The 17,334-nt window shown below is 36.2% G+C and overlaps 1 protein-coding gene across 33 annotated transcripts in view; it reads right to left on the minus strand.

Moving 5' to 3' along the window:
* Nucleotides 1-3,218: 3,218 nt before the first annotated feature.
* The window catches only part of MIA2 (MIA SH3 domain ER export factor 2), a 105,699-nt gene continuing 91,583 nt past the window's right edge, over nt 3,219-17,334 (minus strand). For all 33 annotated transcript variants that reach the window (XM_059059117.2, XM_059059118.2, XM_067028552.1 and 30 more), the window contains 5 exons: nt 16,386-16,544; nt 10,763-10,885; nt 5,791-5,849; nt 4,897-5,131; nt 3,219-3,789 (listed from right to left, as the gene is read on the minus strand). In XM_059059117.2, the coding sequence (XP_058915100.1) occupies nt 3,623-3,789; nt 4,897-5,131; nt 5,791-5,849; nt 10,763-10,885; nt 16,386-16,544 (743 nt within the window). In that variant the 3' untranslated portion in view covers nt 3,219-3,622. The remainder of the gene's footprint in view (nt 3,790-4,896; nt 5,132-5,790; nt 5,850-10,762; nt 10,886-16,385; nt 16,545-17,334) is intronic.

Consider the following 17,334-nt stretch of genomic DNA (forward strand, 5'->3'; position numbering starts at 1 on the left):
ATCAGCAACAACAGATATTATAATATACTGATGTTAATTAACTGATATTAAAAGAACAATACATTCAAAATTCTGACACAGAATTCAATACCCATATAAACTAACCCCCAAAAAGGGGTTGGAGGGCTGAATTTTCAGACATGCAAGGATTCACAAATTTTACATTCCCTACATCCTTTCCTAGGAAATTAGTTGTGAACTCCAGCAAAACAAAAGACTTAAATTTAAAAAACGGCAAGATAGAGGGTTTATAAAACAGGAGCAATCCCAAGTAATCAATTAAAAGGCAGGCTCTGTTCCCAGGCCTAGAGAGCAGCCAGTGTAGTTTGCAGCAGGAGGACAAAGGCCTGCAAAATAAGTCTTTAACAAATGCATAAAGAATAATATATCCAACAGAAAAGATATGAAAGGGAATTTTTTAAATTAGGGTATGATAATGGCAAATAATATGAGGGGGGAAAAAAACTACATTAGGAAAGTGGGTGGGGGGATTGTATTCTTGGCCCAAGTATAAAGCTAACCAAAATATGTCATTATTTGGGGATATTACTGGTAAACGGGGGAAGAGAGAACAGGTAAGAAAAAATTACTCATTTGACTCTGATGTTTAAAAAACAGTCTCTTCAGAGTGGCCCAGAGATTATGATACTGGCATTCATAGAGAAGGAAATGCAAACTTCGTACAGCTGACCCTTAAACAATGTGGGTGGCAGAGGTGGGGGGCAGTTAAGGGTGCCAACCTTCCATGCAGTTGAAAATCTATGTATAACCTACAGTCAGCACTCCTTATCCGCAGTTCCTCCATATTCAAGGTTCCTCCATATCCGAGGTTCTGCATCTGCAAATTGCAACCAGCCATGGATTGTGTAATACCGTAGTATTTACTATTGAAAAACATCTGGGTATAAGTGGACCTGCACAGTTCAAACCTATGTTGTTCAAGGGTCAACTGTATATGATTTGGCCTGCTGGTGAACAACATTTAATGATGATAATGTTATAAATGCTACATATGATTTTCAAATTTTTTTTGAAAGATTTATTTATTGTTTATTTATTTAATTAATTAATTTTTGGCTGTGTCAGATCTTAGTTGCAGCACACGGGACCTTCACTGAGGCATGCAGGATCTTTCGTTGCGGCACGCAGTCTTCTCTCTAGTTGTGGCGCACGGCTTTTCTCTTCTCTAGTTGTGATGCACAGGCTCCAGGGCACGTGGGCTCTGTAGTTTGAGGCACTTGGGCTCTCTAGTTGAGGCACACGAGCTCAGTAGTTGCAGCACATGGGCTTATTTGCCCCACAGCATGTGGGATCCTAGTTTCCTGACCAGGGATCGAACTGGAGTCCCCTGCATTGCAAGGCAGATTCTTTACCACTGGACCACCAGGGATGTCCCTGATTTTCAAATTTTAGATCAACTATGGGCCAAGTACAGAACGTAGGTTATGCTTGTAAATCAACTATACTTCAGTTAAAAAAAAGTTTTTTTTAAAGAAGACAGGTTATGCTTGTAGGCATAATATAATTATTAGCAACCTTGAAAATATAAATGTATAGCTAAGAGAAAATAGGATTTGGGCCAGGGTAGGGGAAGAAGGGAAGTGGAATAAAGAGAAGGGATACTAATAGAGGTTTAAATATATTAAAAATTACAAAGGCAACAATAAAAAACTTTAATTTGGATAAACATCAAACATGAAGAGGAAAAGAAAAGTGGGGATGGGAATAATACAAGCGCATTAAGTCCCAATTTTTCATCTCAGGGAATCAATATACAAACTGATAAATTTAATAAATTAAGTTGATAAATCAGAGATTAGAGGTATAAGATTATCTTCTAAAATCATCAGAATTAAAAAGGGAAATAAGTGCTTCCCTTCCCTGGTTGAGAGTCCGCCTGATGATGCAGGGGACACGGCTTCGTGCCCCGGTCTGGGAAGATCCCACATGCCGCGGAGCGGCGGGGCCCGTGAGCCATGGCCGCTGAGCCTGCGCGTCCGGAGCCTGTGCTCCGCAACGGGAGAGGCCACAACAGTGAGAGGCCCGCGTACAGCCAAAAAAAGAAAAGGGGGGAATAAAAATTAAAAGAGAAACTGACTAGGATGTATAAATGGGGATAAAGAGTAAATGGAGAAAACTTGCTATTCATCCTAAAATACTATTACTTGATTTATTCCCATTTGTTTATATTACTTTAATAAAATATATTTTAAAACTAATTATGTTCCTTTATTCTGGAATCCCAAAGTATTTTAGACCAGTCAGCCCATATCAAGTCTTCTTGCCTTCCACCATGCTCTCATCCAATGCTCTTCTTGCCTCCTCTAAGATTCTGCCTCTCGGTTTATTACCACTCTCTCTACTAATGTTTGTTTGCCTTCTCCTCTCTCCTTCTCTTCTGTCTTAAGCCAAGACAATCCTCCCCTATCCCAGGGCAAACAAAAAAATTCTACTTGACTGGAGCATTCCACATCACTCCTCTTCCATTGCTCTTCTTTCTTTCACTTTCCAACTTGAAAAAATAGTCTATTTCCCCCTGAAATCTGGCTTTCAACACCAAATGTAATGATGCTTTTATAATCCTAATTCTACTCATTATTTTATCCAGGCATTTCACACAGATCCTTTCTTTTTAGCCTTTTTCCTAAGCCTATTTAGCCTATTTTCTGTACATCAATAGCATATTTATTACCTATACTTAATTGCCTTTCCTTCATAATCATACTAATGTGCAAGATGACTAATAACAGAACACAAACCTCAGTTAGAGAGACATTCTAAAGATACTGAGTCCAAAGCTCAAAATGACACACTGCCTCAATACAGTTACCTTAGAGTAAATCTCAACATTTCCCACTAAAAACAGTAAATATCTTACACATGAAGAGAAAAACAAGAAAAAAAAAAAACTGCCTAGGAAATCAGTGAATGAACTAAGACGATCCAAATTCTGAAAGTTGCCATTAGACAATATCCTGGTTTTCTTTAAAATACAGTGAACTTTGACTTTTAAGTGTATTAATATTTTGCTTTGGGTCATTCATGTCTATTTGCAAGAAAGAGAACACATTTTTGCTTAAGATAACTGAATGGGAAAGACCCATATAAAGCATTAGTTTTGAGCCTCAAAGCTAACGGCAGAAGTAAAGAAACTAACTAATGGAGCCATATGTATAAAAAAAAAACTAGCTGATTTTATTATTATCAATGCCAAACAAGTCTTTAAATCAATTAATATTTATTTAATTAAGCATAAAGTTACTTTCACATTTGTCTACAACCATAGGAAATACAGTTCTTGGAATAAAGACACAGCCTTTGGAGTTCAAATTATCCCCAAGTGCAAGCTTACATATATAAAACTCTCATTATTGTTTATGTGATAGTGGATGTGTTAAATTAAAGTAACTATACTATCTAGAATAAAATAAGATGGAAATAATTTACTCATAAGATTCATATTTAAATCATCTTTATTTACAAAATACTATCCTGAGAATTATAATTCCATTAAGCTTCAATTTGAGCAAAAATATAATCACTTAAGTAACAGCAGTTACTTAAACTGAAAATGAGAGAGAAGTCAAAATTACTTTTGAGGAAAGACCAACCAACAATATTGTCAAGTTTCTTGCTGTGGTTCTGGATGTTCAGTAGTAGGCTCATTTGAGGGTGGAATCAGCCCTGATGGGAACTCACTTCTACTTCCAGGATGCGGGGGTGGATGGAAAAATCCAGCTCTTGGGGGAAGATAATGAGGAAAACCTCTTGGTGGATAGACATTTCTCACTGTTCAAAGAGATTGGTAAAAGACATTTTTTAACTTTCAGCACCTGTACTGCAGCCCCAGTAAATCATTAGCTTATTAACTGCTAGTACCTATCTTTATTTTCGAAAGTTGACACCAGAATAATTACGTGATCTAACAAATGAATTTTTATAACATTGAGCAACACATATTCTCTTCAACTGCATGCGATTAAAGGGAATATCATGAATTTAGGTGTAACTTTTTTGTACTGTGAAAATCTAACATCTTAACACTTTTTGAAAAGGAGAAAGATTATTTCAAAATCTAGTAAAACTTACTCTAAAAAAAGCTTTCATGTAATATAATTTTCACCAGACTTAAAACTCAGATCAGTAATTCCCAAGTCTAATTTGATACTATCCTAAAATATTTCCAGTTATATCAAAAACTGTCTTTAAGTTTCCCAATTAAAATTCATTTTAATTCACCTTAAACTTTAAAAATAGAGGCAGAATGAGGGAAGGAATGACTACATTAGGCAAACGATAGGCTTTTTCCTAGTATTTGGTAACCCTGTATTTATTCTGCTGAAACCTATAGTTCTAAATGGCAATGCATAGACATAAAAGCAATAATTATTCTGTTTTTCATATGTGAGGCTATGAGGAATTTCAATAAATTCAACAATCAGTCCAAACATGATAAACACATTTTAGGTTTTAAACAAACAAATAAGATTGCATGGGAGCTACTTATGAAAAAAAGATTTTAAAAAATACTTTAGCCAGTCATTTTAATGCAAAAATATAAATTGAAATTACTTTTACTAATTGACAGAATACCCAATTTCTATCAAATAAGATACAATTTTAGTCTTAACATAAGACTGCTGCAAAGAGCCAATGATTTTCTTGATTACTGAATCACAGAAATAATTCCACATTAAGATGAATCAAGTTGAAGCCTCATTACTGATGAGACCTCATTACTGATGGCTGGCTACCTTCCCAATCTGGAAAAGTAATGGCACACTCACAGAAGCTGAGAAAAATTTTCCTCCACTGTATTACTACATGAATAGAAAGTAAAGTTAATATTTCTGATCTACTCTATAAGACATATATTAAGCTTAAAAAAAAGCATACTTGCAAATGGAGGAGGTGCTGGGCCAGGGAAATCCCTTGGTGGAAAATAATCGCGGGAAGCTCCGTACATGCTTCCTGGAGGAGGTGGAGGAAAAGGAGGACCCCTTCTAATGAAAGGGTCCCTTGTACCCATTGGAAACAATGGGCCTCTGATTGGAGGGTGAGGTGGGGGAACCAAGCCAGGGCCAGGTGCTTCATTTTCAATGGGATGAGATGAATCAGGCACGTTTAAATTCTACAGCAAATTGACAAATGGCAGTCATTAAACAACAGCAAAATTTGCAATAGTTTTCCTGAAAAGCTTAGGCTTAGAAGAAAGCAACTAGGCACCTAGGCAGAAAGCAGTCTATGATATCCTAAAAGGCTCCAGAGAAATATTCGGTTTTCTACATCAGATGAATTTTAGCTATCATGAATATTTTATTAACTCAACAGAAAACAGCTTTAACCAACAAAGTAATAATCTGGCTAAAGATAAAACATAAGAATAGTCCAAGAGTACCAAAATATACATTTCTTTTATCAAGCATATACTGAGAAAAAGAAAAGATGCTTATGTTAATATTTCCAAGGTGACCAAAAACCAAGACTGTAAGCATGGTAAACAAGAAACATACTTTAAAACATTAAAATAAAAACCCAAGGGGGAAAAGTCAAGTTATTGTTTAACTATATAAACTAAATCAAACCTCAAGTCTGTACCTTGTACTTTATCACCACAGGGTACAATCCAGAAAGGAAATAGCTATAATGTTAAGTATGAAGTATATTTGTGGAAAAGAAAAAAGCAGCTTTTAATCAAAAACTAGATGGCTAGCTAAATTTCTATTCTAGTAAACCAAGAGATTAGAAAGATCCTGAATACATGGATAAAATTCCACTTTCAATACTTACTCCAAGATCGTCTTTGCTATCATTTCTACTGGATTCCATTTCTGAAGACACTGGCCCATCTAGACATAAAAGTTAAACCGTGAAAAATACATGATTTATCGCTCCATTCTTAGATCAAGAGATCACAAAGGACACTGACAACCAGCTTGACACCAGCATCCTGTATTAGGGCCACAAGAACAGCTTGAGGTCCCTGGAAATTTTGGCAGACTTACGAGTTCTACAAAGGCATGTGACTGTGGTTTCCCTATCTTGTGCCTAGGCAATCCTGAAAGGAGCATCATTAAGGAAGCTTCCAGGAGGTAGCATCCCTCTCCCTCCCTCCTTCCTTCATAATTCTCCTGCCTTCCTCCTTTCCTTTCTTCATTTTTCTCCCGCCTTACTTCATTCCTTTCCTTTCTTCCTCCCTTCTTCCCTCTCATCTTTCCTTCTTTATTTTTCCATCATGTAACACAGACTAACAATTGGATTAGCGACTGTTTCAAAATAAATTTTCAAAATAAATACATAAATCATCAAGAACTGCTCAGGCTCTAAGAACATAAATTCAAACAACCCTCTCTCCAACCACCACTACCTATCCTCTCCTAGCCTTCTCATTTAGTTACTCCCGCTATACCTGTCCTTGATTTCACTGAGCTTCCAGTCCTCTGATCTAACTCTCAGTTTCCTCCTTTCTTCATTTCCTTCTCTAAATAACAGACTTCAAACTCCATCACTAACAGCCCGTCACTAGTGTCCTTATCCTACTGGCCATTTTTCACATGTGCTTGACAACATTCAGCCCTGGATTAATTCAACTCTCTGCTTCCACTCCACCTATACCTGCGCCACTTAGCACTTGTGGGGGTAAACTACACCAGAGCCGTGTAGACTGTCTCCACTCCAGGCTGACAGACCTCCAGCCACATTTCCAGCTGCCTATTGCCTACCCTTCCTTCTGCATCTTCTAAGCCAGTTTTCTCTTCAATTTGAAACATCCATTCTCCTCAAACCTACTACACCAGTCACTTAGAAACTCCCTTAACTTTTTTTTTTTTTTTTTTTTTTTTGCGGTATGCGGGCCTCTCACTGCTGTGGCCTCTCCCATTGCGGAGCACAGGCTCCGGACGCGCAGGCCTAGCGGCCATGGCTCACGGGCTTAGTTGCTCCGCGGCATGTGGGATCCTCCCGGACCAGGGCACGAACCCGTGTCCCCTGCATCAGCAGGCGGATTCTCAACCACTGCGCCACCAGGGAAGCCCTCCCTTAACTTTTTGTAGTCAAACATATAAATGTATCAGCCACTATATTCCTATGATCTTACTTCCTATTATCATGGGAAATAATTCTTCTAGACAATCTAAGACCCTGACTCTGTATTCAGAGTCCCCCTCCTCTAGCTTCCACAGGGATCTTCCTCTCTCTGTTGCCTCCCTCCACCCTTTCTGCTAGACCCATCCTATCAGCAGATCTCTCCCAACTATTTTAAAATAAGACAGAAAAAGAGAATCACCTCCTTACAGCTAGCTCTCCCCTTCAGTGAAAAATTGTTCTATATATATTTTTCAGAATTCCTCCCATTTTGTCCTCACTGTAGTGCAATCTATGTGCAACATCCACTGCTCCACTGAAGTTACTTCCCCCAAGATAGAAAAGTCTCTTTTTTTGCTAAATTAAAATAGAACTTTTAGTCCTCATTTAATTTTATTTCTCACCATTATTGACTACTCCCTCCTTCTTTAAATCCTCTCAGCCTTCAATTACTGGGATAGTACCCTCTCTATCTCTCCTTTCTAGCTGCTCCTTCACAGTCTCCTCGGTGGGCTCCATACTCCTCAGTGGTGGTCTCCTCAGAGTTTCAGCCCTACTCCCTTCTCGTTCTTGCCTTGAGAAATCTCATCCACTCCTACAGCTTTAATTTGATGTATATCACTACAGACTTCCAGACGTATAATTCAGATCTAGATATTTCCCCCAGGACTTCAGAGCCTGAAATGCCTACTTGAATTGTCATGCAGGTGTATCACAGGAGCAGTTAAGTCTGTAAGTTCAAAATGTAACTTATAATCTTTCCTGTCAAATGTTCTGCTGCTCCTTGTTCCTTGTCTCAAAACAATGAATGGTCCAAGTGCCATAGCCAAGAACCTGAGCATCAGCCAAGACTCTCCCTCCTCCCTCACTGCCACATGCCTTCAATCTTAAGTCCTCCCAATTCTATCTTTTCTGTGTCTGTTCACATCTATCTGCTCTGCTAAGTCACCACCATCAACCCTGTAGACTTGTCACAGTCCCCTAAAAAGTTACCCTCCTTCCAATCTTTAACCACACCCTCCAATCTATTCCCCATAATATAACCAGAGCAATTTCTCTAAAATGCAGATCTGATCTGATTATTTCTCTGTTTAAAATTCTTTAATGTGTTCCTATTATCCTGCAAACAAGTCCAATATTTCTGAACAGGTTTGCAGGTCCTTGAAAACTTTATGCACTGCTTACCTCTTCACTTCTTGTTTCAATATTCCCTGAAGTGGACCTTCCACTCCATGTTGCAGCCATAATTTAAGAGGCACTCTTAATTCTAAGTCTTTAAAGATGCTATTCTCTCCTCCCAAAACATTATCAACATCATTTTGGCCCAGCTAATTTCTCCTTTAATTCTCAGCTTATACGTCACTTCCTCCAAAAAGATTTTCTTGACAATCCCACATTCAAAATACCACCACCTAGGGCTTCCCTGGTGGCGCAGTGGTTGAGAATCCACCTGCCAATGCAGGGGACATGGGTTCGATCCCTGGTCTGGGAAGATCCCACATGCCGCGGAGCAACTAAGTCCGTGTGCCACAACTATTGAGCCTGTGCTCTAGAGCCCGTGAGACACAACTACTGAGCCCTCATGCCACAACTACTGAAGCCCACACTCTGCAACGAGAAGCTACCTCAATGAGAAGCCCACGCAATGCAACAGAAAGTAGCCCCCGCTTGCCGCAACTAGAGAAAAGCCCACGTGCAGCAGCGAAGACCCAACACGGCCAAAAAATAAATAAAATAAATAAATTTATTTTTTAAAAAAAACAAAAATAACCACCACCTCTCATCTGGGTTAGTGGCTAGTGGCCCATATGCTCCCATAACATTTTGCACTCATTACTTTTGTCACTATATAGTGCAACTGCCTGCAGACCTTTACTAGACCTCAGGGTATAAGGAATGCTGACCTATTCACCACCGAAATACAGCATCTACCATAGTGCCTATCATACAGTAAGCATTCTATAGATATTTAGTGCATCAATGGCAGGGTTGATGCACTAAATTGATCCACTACCCTCTCATTTCAGTATAGGGATCAAGACAATGGCTCTGGAGTCAGAGAGACATGGGATCAAATCCTGGCTCTAATACCTCCTACCTGAGACCGTGAGCACCTTTTTGAGCTTCGGTTTCTTCATCTGTAAAATCAGGATAATAGCATCTACTTTATAGGTTCATTGTGAAGATTAAATGAGATAATTCATTTCATTCAATAAATATTTACGGAGCACTAGTGCTAAGTTAATGTATCAACCTATCTCTCACCACTCTCCTTCATGTAAATACCATAAGCTGATAAACCAATAATAATATATTACATATACAGAAATTTTTCTATTTACAAAATACTTCCACACACATTAACTCATTTAACCCTCATAAGATCTTGTATCAGGATTAATAGCTCAGTTTTACAGCCATTCTCCATCAATAACTCATGCTCTTTTGTCTTTGCTTATACTGTTCATTATTACTAGCACAGACCCTTACCTCTTAACTAATTTTTCAAATTCCCTCAAAAGCAGCTCAAATGCCACCTCCTTCATGGAGTTTTCCTTTATCCTTCAACTATATGGGAGCTCTCCCTTTCTGTGAACATAACATATTCTCTCATGGGACTTACTATTCTGACCAGTATTAGTTAAGCATATATATCTGTCCTTCTCTCCTATTTAATTATTAGCTTCTTACAGCTAAAAAATATACTTTACTGTAATTATATTATTTACCATGTCATGCAGGGTACCTTCCAAACAGAAAGCACTTTAAAATTATTTGCTAAATTGGATACTGTTCTATTACAAAAAAAAATGGACATGTGAAAAATTTTAAATAGCATTAATTTAGAAACAGATTTTCAATCATACATGTACTTTCATTCCATTAAGCTTGAATTAATGAGGGAAAACAATTTCAAAAGCCAAACAGTTAGGAATAATTAACTTAATTATAATAACAGAAAAACAGGCCACAGGTCTGCTTTATTATTCAGAGAAGAATGAGTTTCTAAAATAATACATGTTTCAACTGGATAACCCCCCTCCCCTAAAATATATACCCTTTCCTGAAAAAACCTTTAACTCATAAATTTTAATTTTCTACTTACTTTTAATCTTTTTATTTCCTTAATGTTATGTACTTCTAATAGATACACTGGATATATATATTTCCCAACTTCAATGGGTTGCTGTGAAGTGGTTTAAGAAAAAGAGCCCCTGACAAATAGTTGATTGCTCAGTAAAATTTAAATCTACCTAAGCATGAAAGGTTTAAACAAGGTAATTGATTAACCCATCAACAGAGTATGCACTCAAATTATTTTTCTGGTAGACTGTAACATATCCATTCACACCAGCCTAATTTCCCTAATTACTAAACATGTTATATGTCAGTGGACTGGAAAAACTGGAAAATTAATCATGGAATACAGTAAAATTTACCATTTTGGGTTCATAAGGTAAACTCATTACAATGGTGTCCAAACCAACCACCAACATATGTGCTGACGCCATGGATGTGTACAAAATAACAAGAAACATAAAACCAGGTAGTTCTCAGGAAAGAGACTGTGGCCTTAAGAGCTAAGCAGAGATCACAATTATATTAGTCCTTTATGCAGCTTCCAGTTCTTTAATATGCCACCATTATTAAAAAACACATACACACAAGTATTTCTTACCCATTTTATCCAAAGATGGCATAATAAAACTTCTGAGTTCTGCTGGTCCAGAAAGTCTACCAGAATTAGAATAAAATCTGTCTTGCCTTTGTGGAGGAAGAACTGGATCAGGATACGGCTGGCCTAGAAAACACGTTTTTAAAATATCTTCATTAAGATAAAAATAAATCGAGTTTCCTTAAGTTTCATATAATGAATGTAGATATTTTTCTTGCTTTCTAAAAGACTGACACAGGGACTTCCCTGGTGGTGTAATGGTTAAGAAATCACCTGCCAATGCCGGGGACACAGGTTTGAGCCCTGGTCTGGGAAGATCCCACATGCCATGGAGCAACTAAGCCCGTGAGCCACAACTACTGAGCCCACGTGCCACAACTACTGAAGCCTACACGCCTAGAGCCCATGCTCTGCAACAAGAGAAGCCAAAGCAATGAGAAGCCCGCACACCACAACGAAGAGTAGCCACCACTCGCCGCAACTAGAGAAAGCCTGCATGCAGCAACAAGGACACAACGCAGCCAAAAATAAATAAATAAATTTAAAAATAAATAAATAAATAAAATAAAAGACTGACATATATTCTTGGTAGATAACAGTAGACAATTTTAGGACAATTACACACTTTACTAAAGGCAATAACTTTGCTTTTGTAGTAAACACAAGTATAAATGCTACCCTGGAGTTTGATAGTTTCCATTACTATGTGTAAATTAGAATATATGAATAGAATTTAGTTACATATATTAACTTTCAATTTTAATAACAGTGGAAGGAAGCAGATACATCAATATATCAAAAAAGGCTTTGAGGAGCTAGCTTCTAGCAACGAAAGAAAAAACAGAATATGCTGTAAACATAGCAAGAAATTTAGCAGAACTGACAATGATAAAAGAAATGGTCACCAAAGCAGAAAGAGTATCACTGAGATCACCAAGTAATCAAATTTTCAGTAACTTCAACATTTTGGAATTTAGCATCCCTCCAAAACTAAAGGGAAAGATCTCTGACTCAAAAGAGGAATGGAAGGTTCACAATACTCAGATTAAGGATATCTGGAGAGACACAAATTTAGGCACAGACTCTGACCTGAGGTGCTTCTACAGCCAGCCTCCATTGTCATTTACAATGACAAAATGGTAATAATTCATGGGTCTTTGTGGAACTCATCATTCTTGAAAAAATATAGGTAGTCTATCTCATCTCCGATAGGTGATGGTAGACTTTGATAGATTAAGTAGGCATTTGCCAAGCTCCAAAAATATGGTGAAGGACAAAGGGGATAAACTGTGTGACTCTCCCCCACCCTAACAGATACAGACAAATGGCCTCAAGCTACCTTCCATGACTGTCTCAGGCTGTGGTTCATAATGTGAACTCCATACAATGTTGGATATGTCACTTGTCATCTGGCCACATGGGACCTTATTGACACATCTTTCCCACACAAAGCCAAGGATACCACCTGGCAACAACTAGAGTCAATGAAGAGAATTATATTTAATGAGTTCTCAAGGGTCAAGGGATGTGACTTAGAAGAGGAAGATCCAGATAGTCTTGAAGGCTCATTTCCTCCCCCTTTCAGAGCTGTCTCAATGGTCTGAATGAATTAACCCAGTGGAAGAAAAGGCCAATAACAACCACTGAGATGGAAACTGAGTTTTCCCTTTCTACTTTAAACATGGGATTAATTAAATGGCAGAGCTGGGCAAGGGGATAAGGATAAGATGGGGAAACCTGAAAACTTGTCAACTCTTTCTCAATCAGCTCTCAAGATACCATATCATTATCTTGCTTCTAAAATACATCCCCACAATATCAATAACCTCAGAAATACAAAATTTTGCTACAAGTATTCTATTTTATCAATCATATGTCCACATTGCCTTCCTCTGGGATAATTAAATCTACCAGCTCCTATTATGTGCCAGGCATTAGTGATACAAAGTTGGTTTTGATACAGTCTGTGCCCTTACGGTGACAGAAACAAATAAAAACAAATAAATTAATGCCTTAAATAAAAGGGCATACAAATAATATGAGAGATAGCCTATCTAATTCTGATTGGAGGAGTCAGAAATGATATCACAGAGGAGGTAAAGCTTGCCCTGAAAGAAAAATAAGGAAGGATGAACAAGTAAACAATGGCATTCTGGTCAAATTCAAATACACATATACATGTATATGTACACATACATACACACACACTTAATGTAGTAAGATAAAACTATGTAGAAAGCATATGACCAATCAAAGACTAAAATACAAATAAGGACAAGAATGGTTCCCTTCTTTTTTGCCTTCTTATCTTTGTTTCCTACCACCCTTCTAAGAAAAGAGATGATTAAAAAGAAATAATGGGAGAAGGAAAAAAATCAGGGAAAAAATGAATAAAAGAGTGGGAAGGAATGTACAGTGTATTGTGAAGCAATTCTGTAAACTAAAGATCAGAATAAAATTCAAGATGTCTAGTTTAAACAAAAGTGTTATTCATCTCTTTTCATTCCAAAACAAATCTTGGATTGCCATAGTTCCTTGGGTAACTATTTAATAATTTGGGGGTCTATCACATAACAAGAACATCAGCATGGTTGAGAAGAGAATTATAAAGATGGATAAAGGGCTTGAATTTTTTTAATTCAATACTGTTTGCTAATCAAGTACAATAAGCATCTTCACATAGAATGTGAAGAAATAGTTTAATCTAATGATTAAGGAATTTAAAAGGAATGGAAAGCAAAATTTCCAGGAAGTAGCTGATAAAAGCATTGATATGGTTAGGTTATGGCTCTGGAATAAAGAGACCAATGGTATAGAGAAAATGTCTAAGAAACAGACCTATGCAAATATGGACATTTAAGATAAAAGTGATATTTCAAATTGATAAACCAATATACAGTATTAAAACAACTGTCTATCCAATGGGGAAAAAAATTACTCTCCAACTAAACATTAAAACAAAAATAAAATCCAGACTAAAGGCTTAAAAATCAAAACAAATTTTAAATTTTTAGAAGAAAACAGAGAATATTTTTTTATCTAAAGATAAGTCTTAAAGCAAACAAAAATTCCATAAAAATAAATTAACCTACCTATAACAGAATTTGAAAACTTTTGTTTTTTGATGTATAACAATAACATACATAATAATAAACTAAGAAAATATTTGCAAAATATAAAAGATTAGTATCCAAAGGATACTAAGAATTCCTATTAAGCAAGAGGGAAATGGATCAGGAAATTTACAGGAGGAAATACAAATGATCAATAAACATGAAAAGAGGCTCAAGCTTACTACTAATAAAAGAACTACAAAAAATAATCAAAGAAAGAAAAATGAGAAAACTTTTAACTCATGTGGCTGGAAATATTCAAAAAAGTTTTACATCAGGTATTGAAGAAATAGCTACTCTCAAATTCTTCACACATAACTACTCTTGAGGACAAAGGGCAACATCTATTAAAACCGAAACTACGCATATCTTACTTCCCAGCAATTTCATTAACTGGACTCATCTCTAAAGAACACATGTGTAAAAAAAAAAAAAAAGTGTTAATTGCAGCACTGTTAGTAATGGTGAAACACTGGAAACACCCTAAATGTTCATCAGAGGAGACTGGATAAGACTGGATAAATATATTGTAGTATATTCATATATTTACTTATACTGCAATTAAAATAATAAACTTTATATTAAAATGGAAAGAATTCAAGAATATATGCTGATAAAAACTTGATAAAATAGAAAAATACTTTTTAAAAAATCATATATAGACTGTAAGTTTACACACATTAAACTCATGAGAGTGGTTGCCTCTGAGAAAGAAGGAACGTAATGACCTTCGGAAAGGAAACAGAATAGACTTCAACTGATATAGTGTGCTGTTTATTTTTATGTTTTATGTACCCATTCTCTCTCTCCCCCTCTCCCTCCCTCTCTTTCTCTCTCACACATACACACACACAGCTACACACACATATATATATATATGAAACATATTAATATGTAAACTCTAGGAGGTGATATACAGTATTTTGCTATATTATCTACGTTTTTGTTTCTTAATCTGTAAAATGGGAATAACACTCTTAAGATTCTTAGAATGATTAATATAAAGCACTTAACATAACATATGGCACAAAGTAAGCACCCCAAAGTAACTGTAATGATAAATTAAATTTTTTATGATTATAAACTATATTAAACCATAGTATTGACTAGCCTCCTTCAAATCTAGGACCATAAGCTTCAAGTAGATATTCAACATTGCCCTGTAATCATACCACATTTCACTGACATTTAAGCAGTTTCACTCTCCTAAATGGCTACTGTGTACCTTTTTCTCCCTCCAAATCTCTGACAATCCCCTCTTCTCCTATCCCAAGTTAATGATCTTGCATATCAAGAAACTTGATGCAGGGACTTCCCTGGTGGCACAGAGGTTAAGAATCCACCTGCCAATGCAGGGGACACAGGTTCAATCCCTGGACCAGGAAGATACCACATGCCGCAGAGCAACTAAGCCCATACGCCACAACAACTGAGCCTGTGTGCCACAACTACTGAAGCTTATGCAGCTAGAACCTGTGCTCCTCAACAAGAGAAGCCACTGCAATGAGAAGCCCGCGCACTGCAACGAACAGTAGCCCCCACTGGCCGCAACTAGAGAAAACCCAAACGCAACGATGAAGACTCAATGCACCCAAAATAAATAAATAAATAAATAAATAAATTTATTTATTTACTTATTTAAAAAGTACAAGGAAGGGAAGTGACATAATTCACCTTTAATGCATATCTCTCTACATTAAGTAGCACAAGATCTGAGAATTAAGATTCTCATTCTTCTCTATTACTTCTCTATTCCTAGAAAAGGAGGCTGTGAGGCTAGATAGAGGAACAGAAGGACACTGAAGTCAGAGCACTGAAAGATCAAAAGGGGCACTGAGAGGTCAAGAATACCAAAGAATGAAAAAAATGATAAGAACTGAAACTTTGTTTCATTAAGTATCTGTGGTTTTCTTTTTTTTTAATTTAAAATTCTAACAAAATAAAGTATTTGCATGAACTTAGACACAATTACTATCTTTCTTGTTAGATTCAAGAATATATTACTCTGATTAATACCTGCACTACAAATTATTTGTAGATATAATTCTCAAGAATCAGTTAAAAGACCAAAAGCCAAGAATCCTGCAGATTCATACCCTGACAGTCAAAAAGCTATTGTTTAAAAAAAAAAAAAAAAGCTATCGTTTAAATTCTAACATTACTTTTTTAATTTGAATTATGTTACTAGTATTGTTGAAACAGTTACTAATTACAGTTTATAAAAAGCATAAGAATATTTTAAGAATATTTTATGCATGCCTCTTAAAATGTATTAGTAACTACTAAATATGGGAGTTAAGAGTTTTTTTTGTTTGTTTGTTTGTTTTTGCCTTCTGTAATGTGAACAATTATCCCTAACTATTCTGTTTGGAAATGTGTGTATTGGTGTCTTCTAATATATATCATGGCTTTTCTTAAGACAGGGCACACACGTTCCCCTCTTCTTCCATTCCTGTATGTTGCACATACTGCTTGCCTTTCAAATAAACATACTACCTATACTCTTTCCATACCTGATGGAGGAATCATCATCCTACGATCCTGTTCCCAGGGAGGTGAAAGGGACCCAGTGTCAGAAGGTGCTCTTTGAGGATCAATTAACCTATCAGAGCTTGATTCTCCTCTTTCATTGGTAATCTGATGGTCCAGAGGATTCCCTGGGCCTCTTGAGCCTAATTAAAGAAGAAAAATACAACTATGTTTTATCTAAAAAAGTATTACAAGATCCATCATCAAATAAAATCCAGACCTTTTTAAAAAGGAAAAACAATCAGATTCCAACAAAGTTTCCCTAAGACACATTAGACTGTAACTCTACCCTACCAAAGCCATTTCTAAGACAAAAATGAAAAAATAATTTTGTCATGTACATAAACAAACACTTGCCTATAAAATTCATTTTTAAATGTTATCACCATCATTATTTATGCATAAAATCAGTGGTTAAATTGAAAATTATAACCACTAAGTCTGAAAAATAAGAGTAGAAAGTAAATTGCAAAGTAAGAGATTTCTATACCAGATGTAATAATTATAAAATCACGTTTCTGTTGCTTAAACTAATATGCCAATAGTCAAAAAGAGCATCATGCCTTTAAAACAGTTATCTTAGAGGCTAATATACCTATTTCAATATTTCTGAAATGACTCAAAGTATTTTTTAGAACAACTCTTTTAGAAATGTACTCAGATTAACTTAAGAGCCACTCAAAAAATTGGATTTTAATGTTGTAACATGACTCTCTACTTCTGCCCCAAAATGATTTTAACCAGTCTGATTATAAACTTTATATCTGCCAAATAAATTTGGCTTTAAATGGCTTCTAGCAATTTCTAAATATCAAATTCACCTTCAAAGATAGCTCACAACTCTGAAGGCAAGTCTAAAACAAGAGTTTCAAAAACAACAGCACTGTCGAAATAAACACTTTGAACAAGGTAACACTCATTTGGATAAGAAAA

This window comes from Kogia breviceps, chromosome 3 (genome assembly GCF_026419965.1).
Source record: "Kogia breviceps isolate mKogBre1 chromosome 3, mKogBre1 haplotype 1, whole genome shotgun sequence".
Lineage (NCBI taxonomy): Eukaryota > Metazoa > Chordata > Mammalia > Artiodactyla > Physeteridae > Kogia > Kogia breviceps.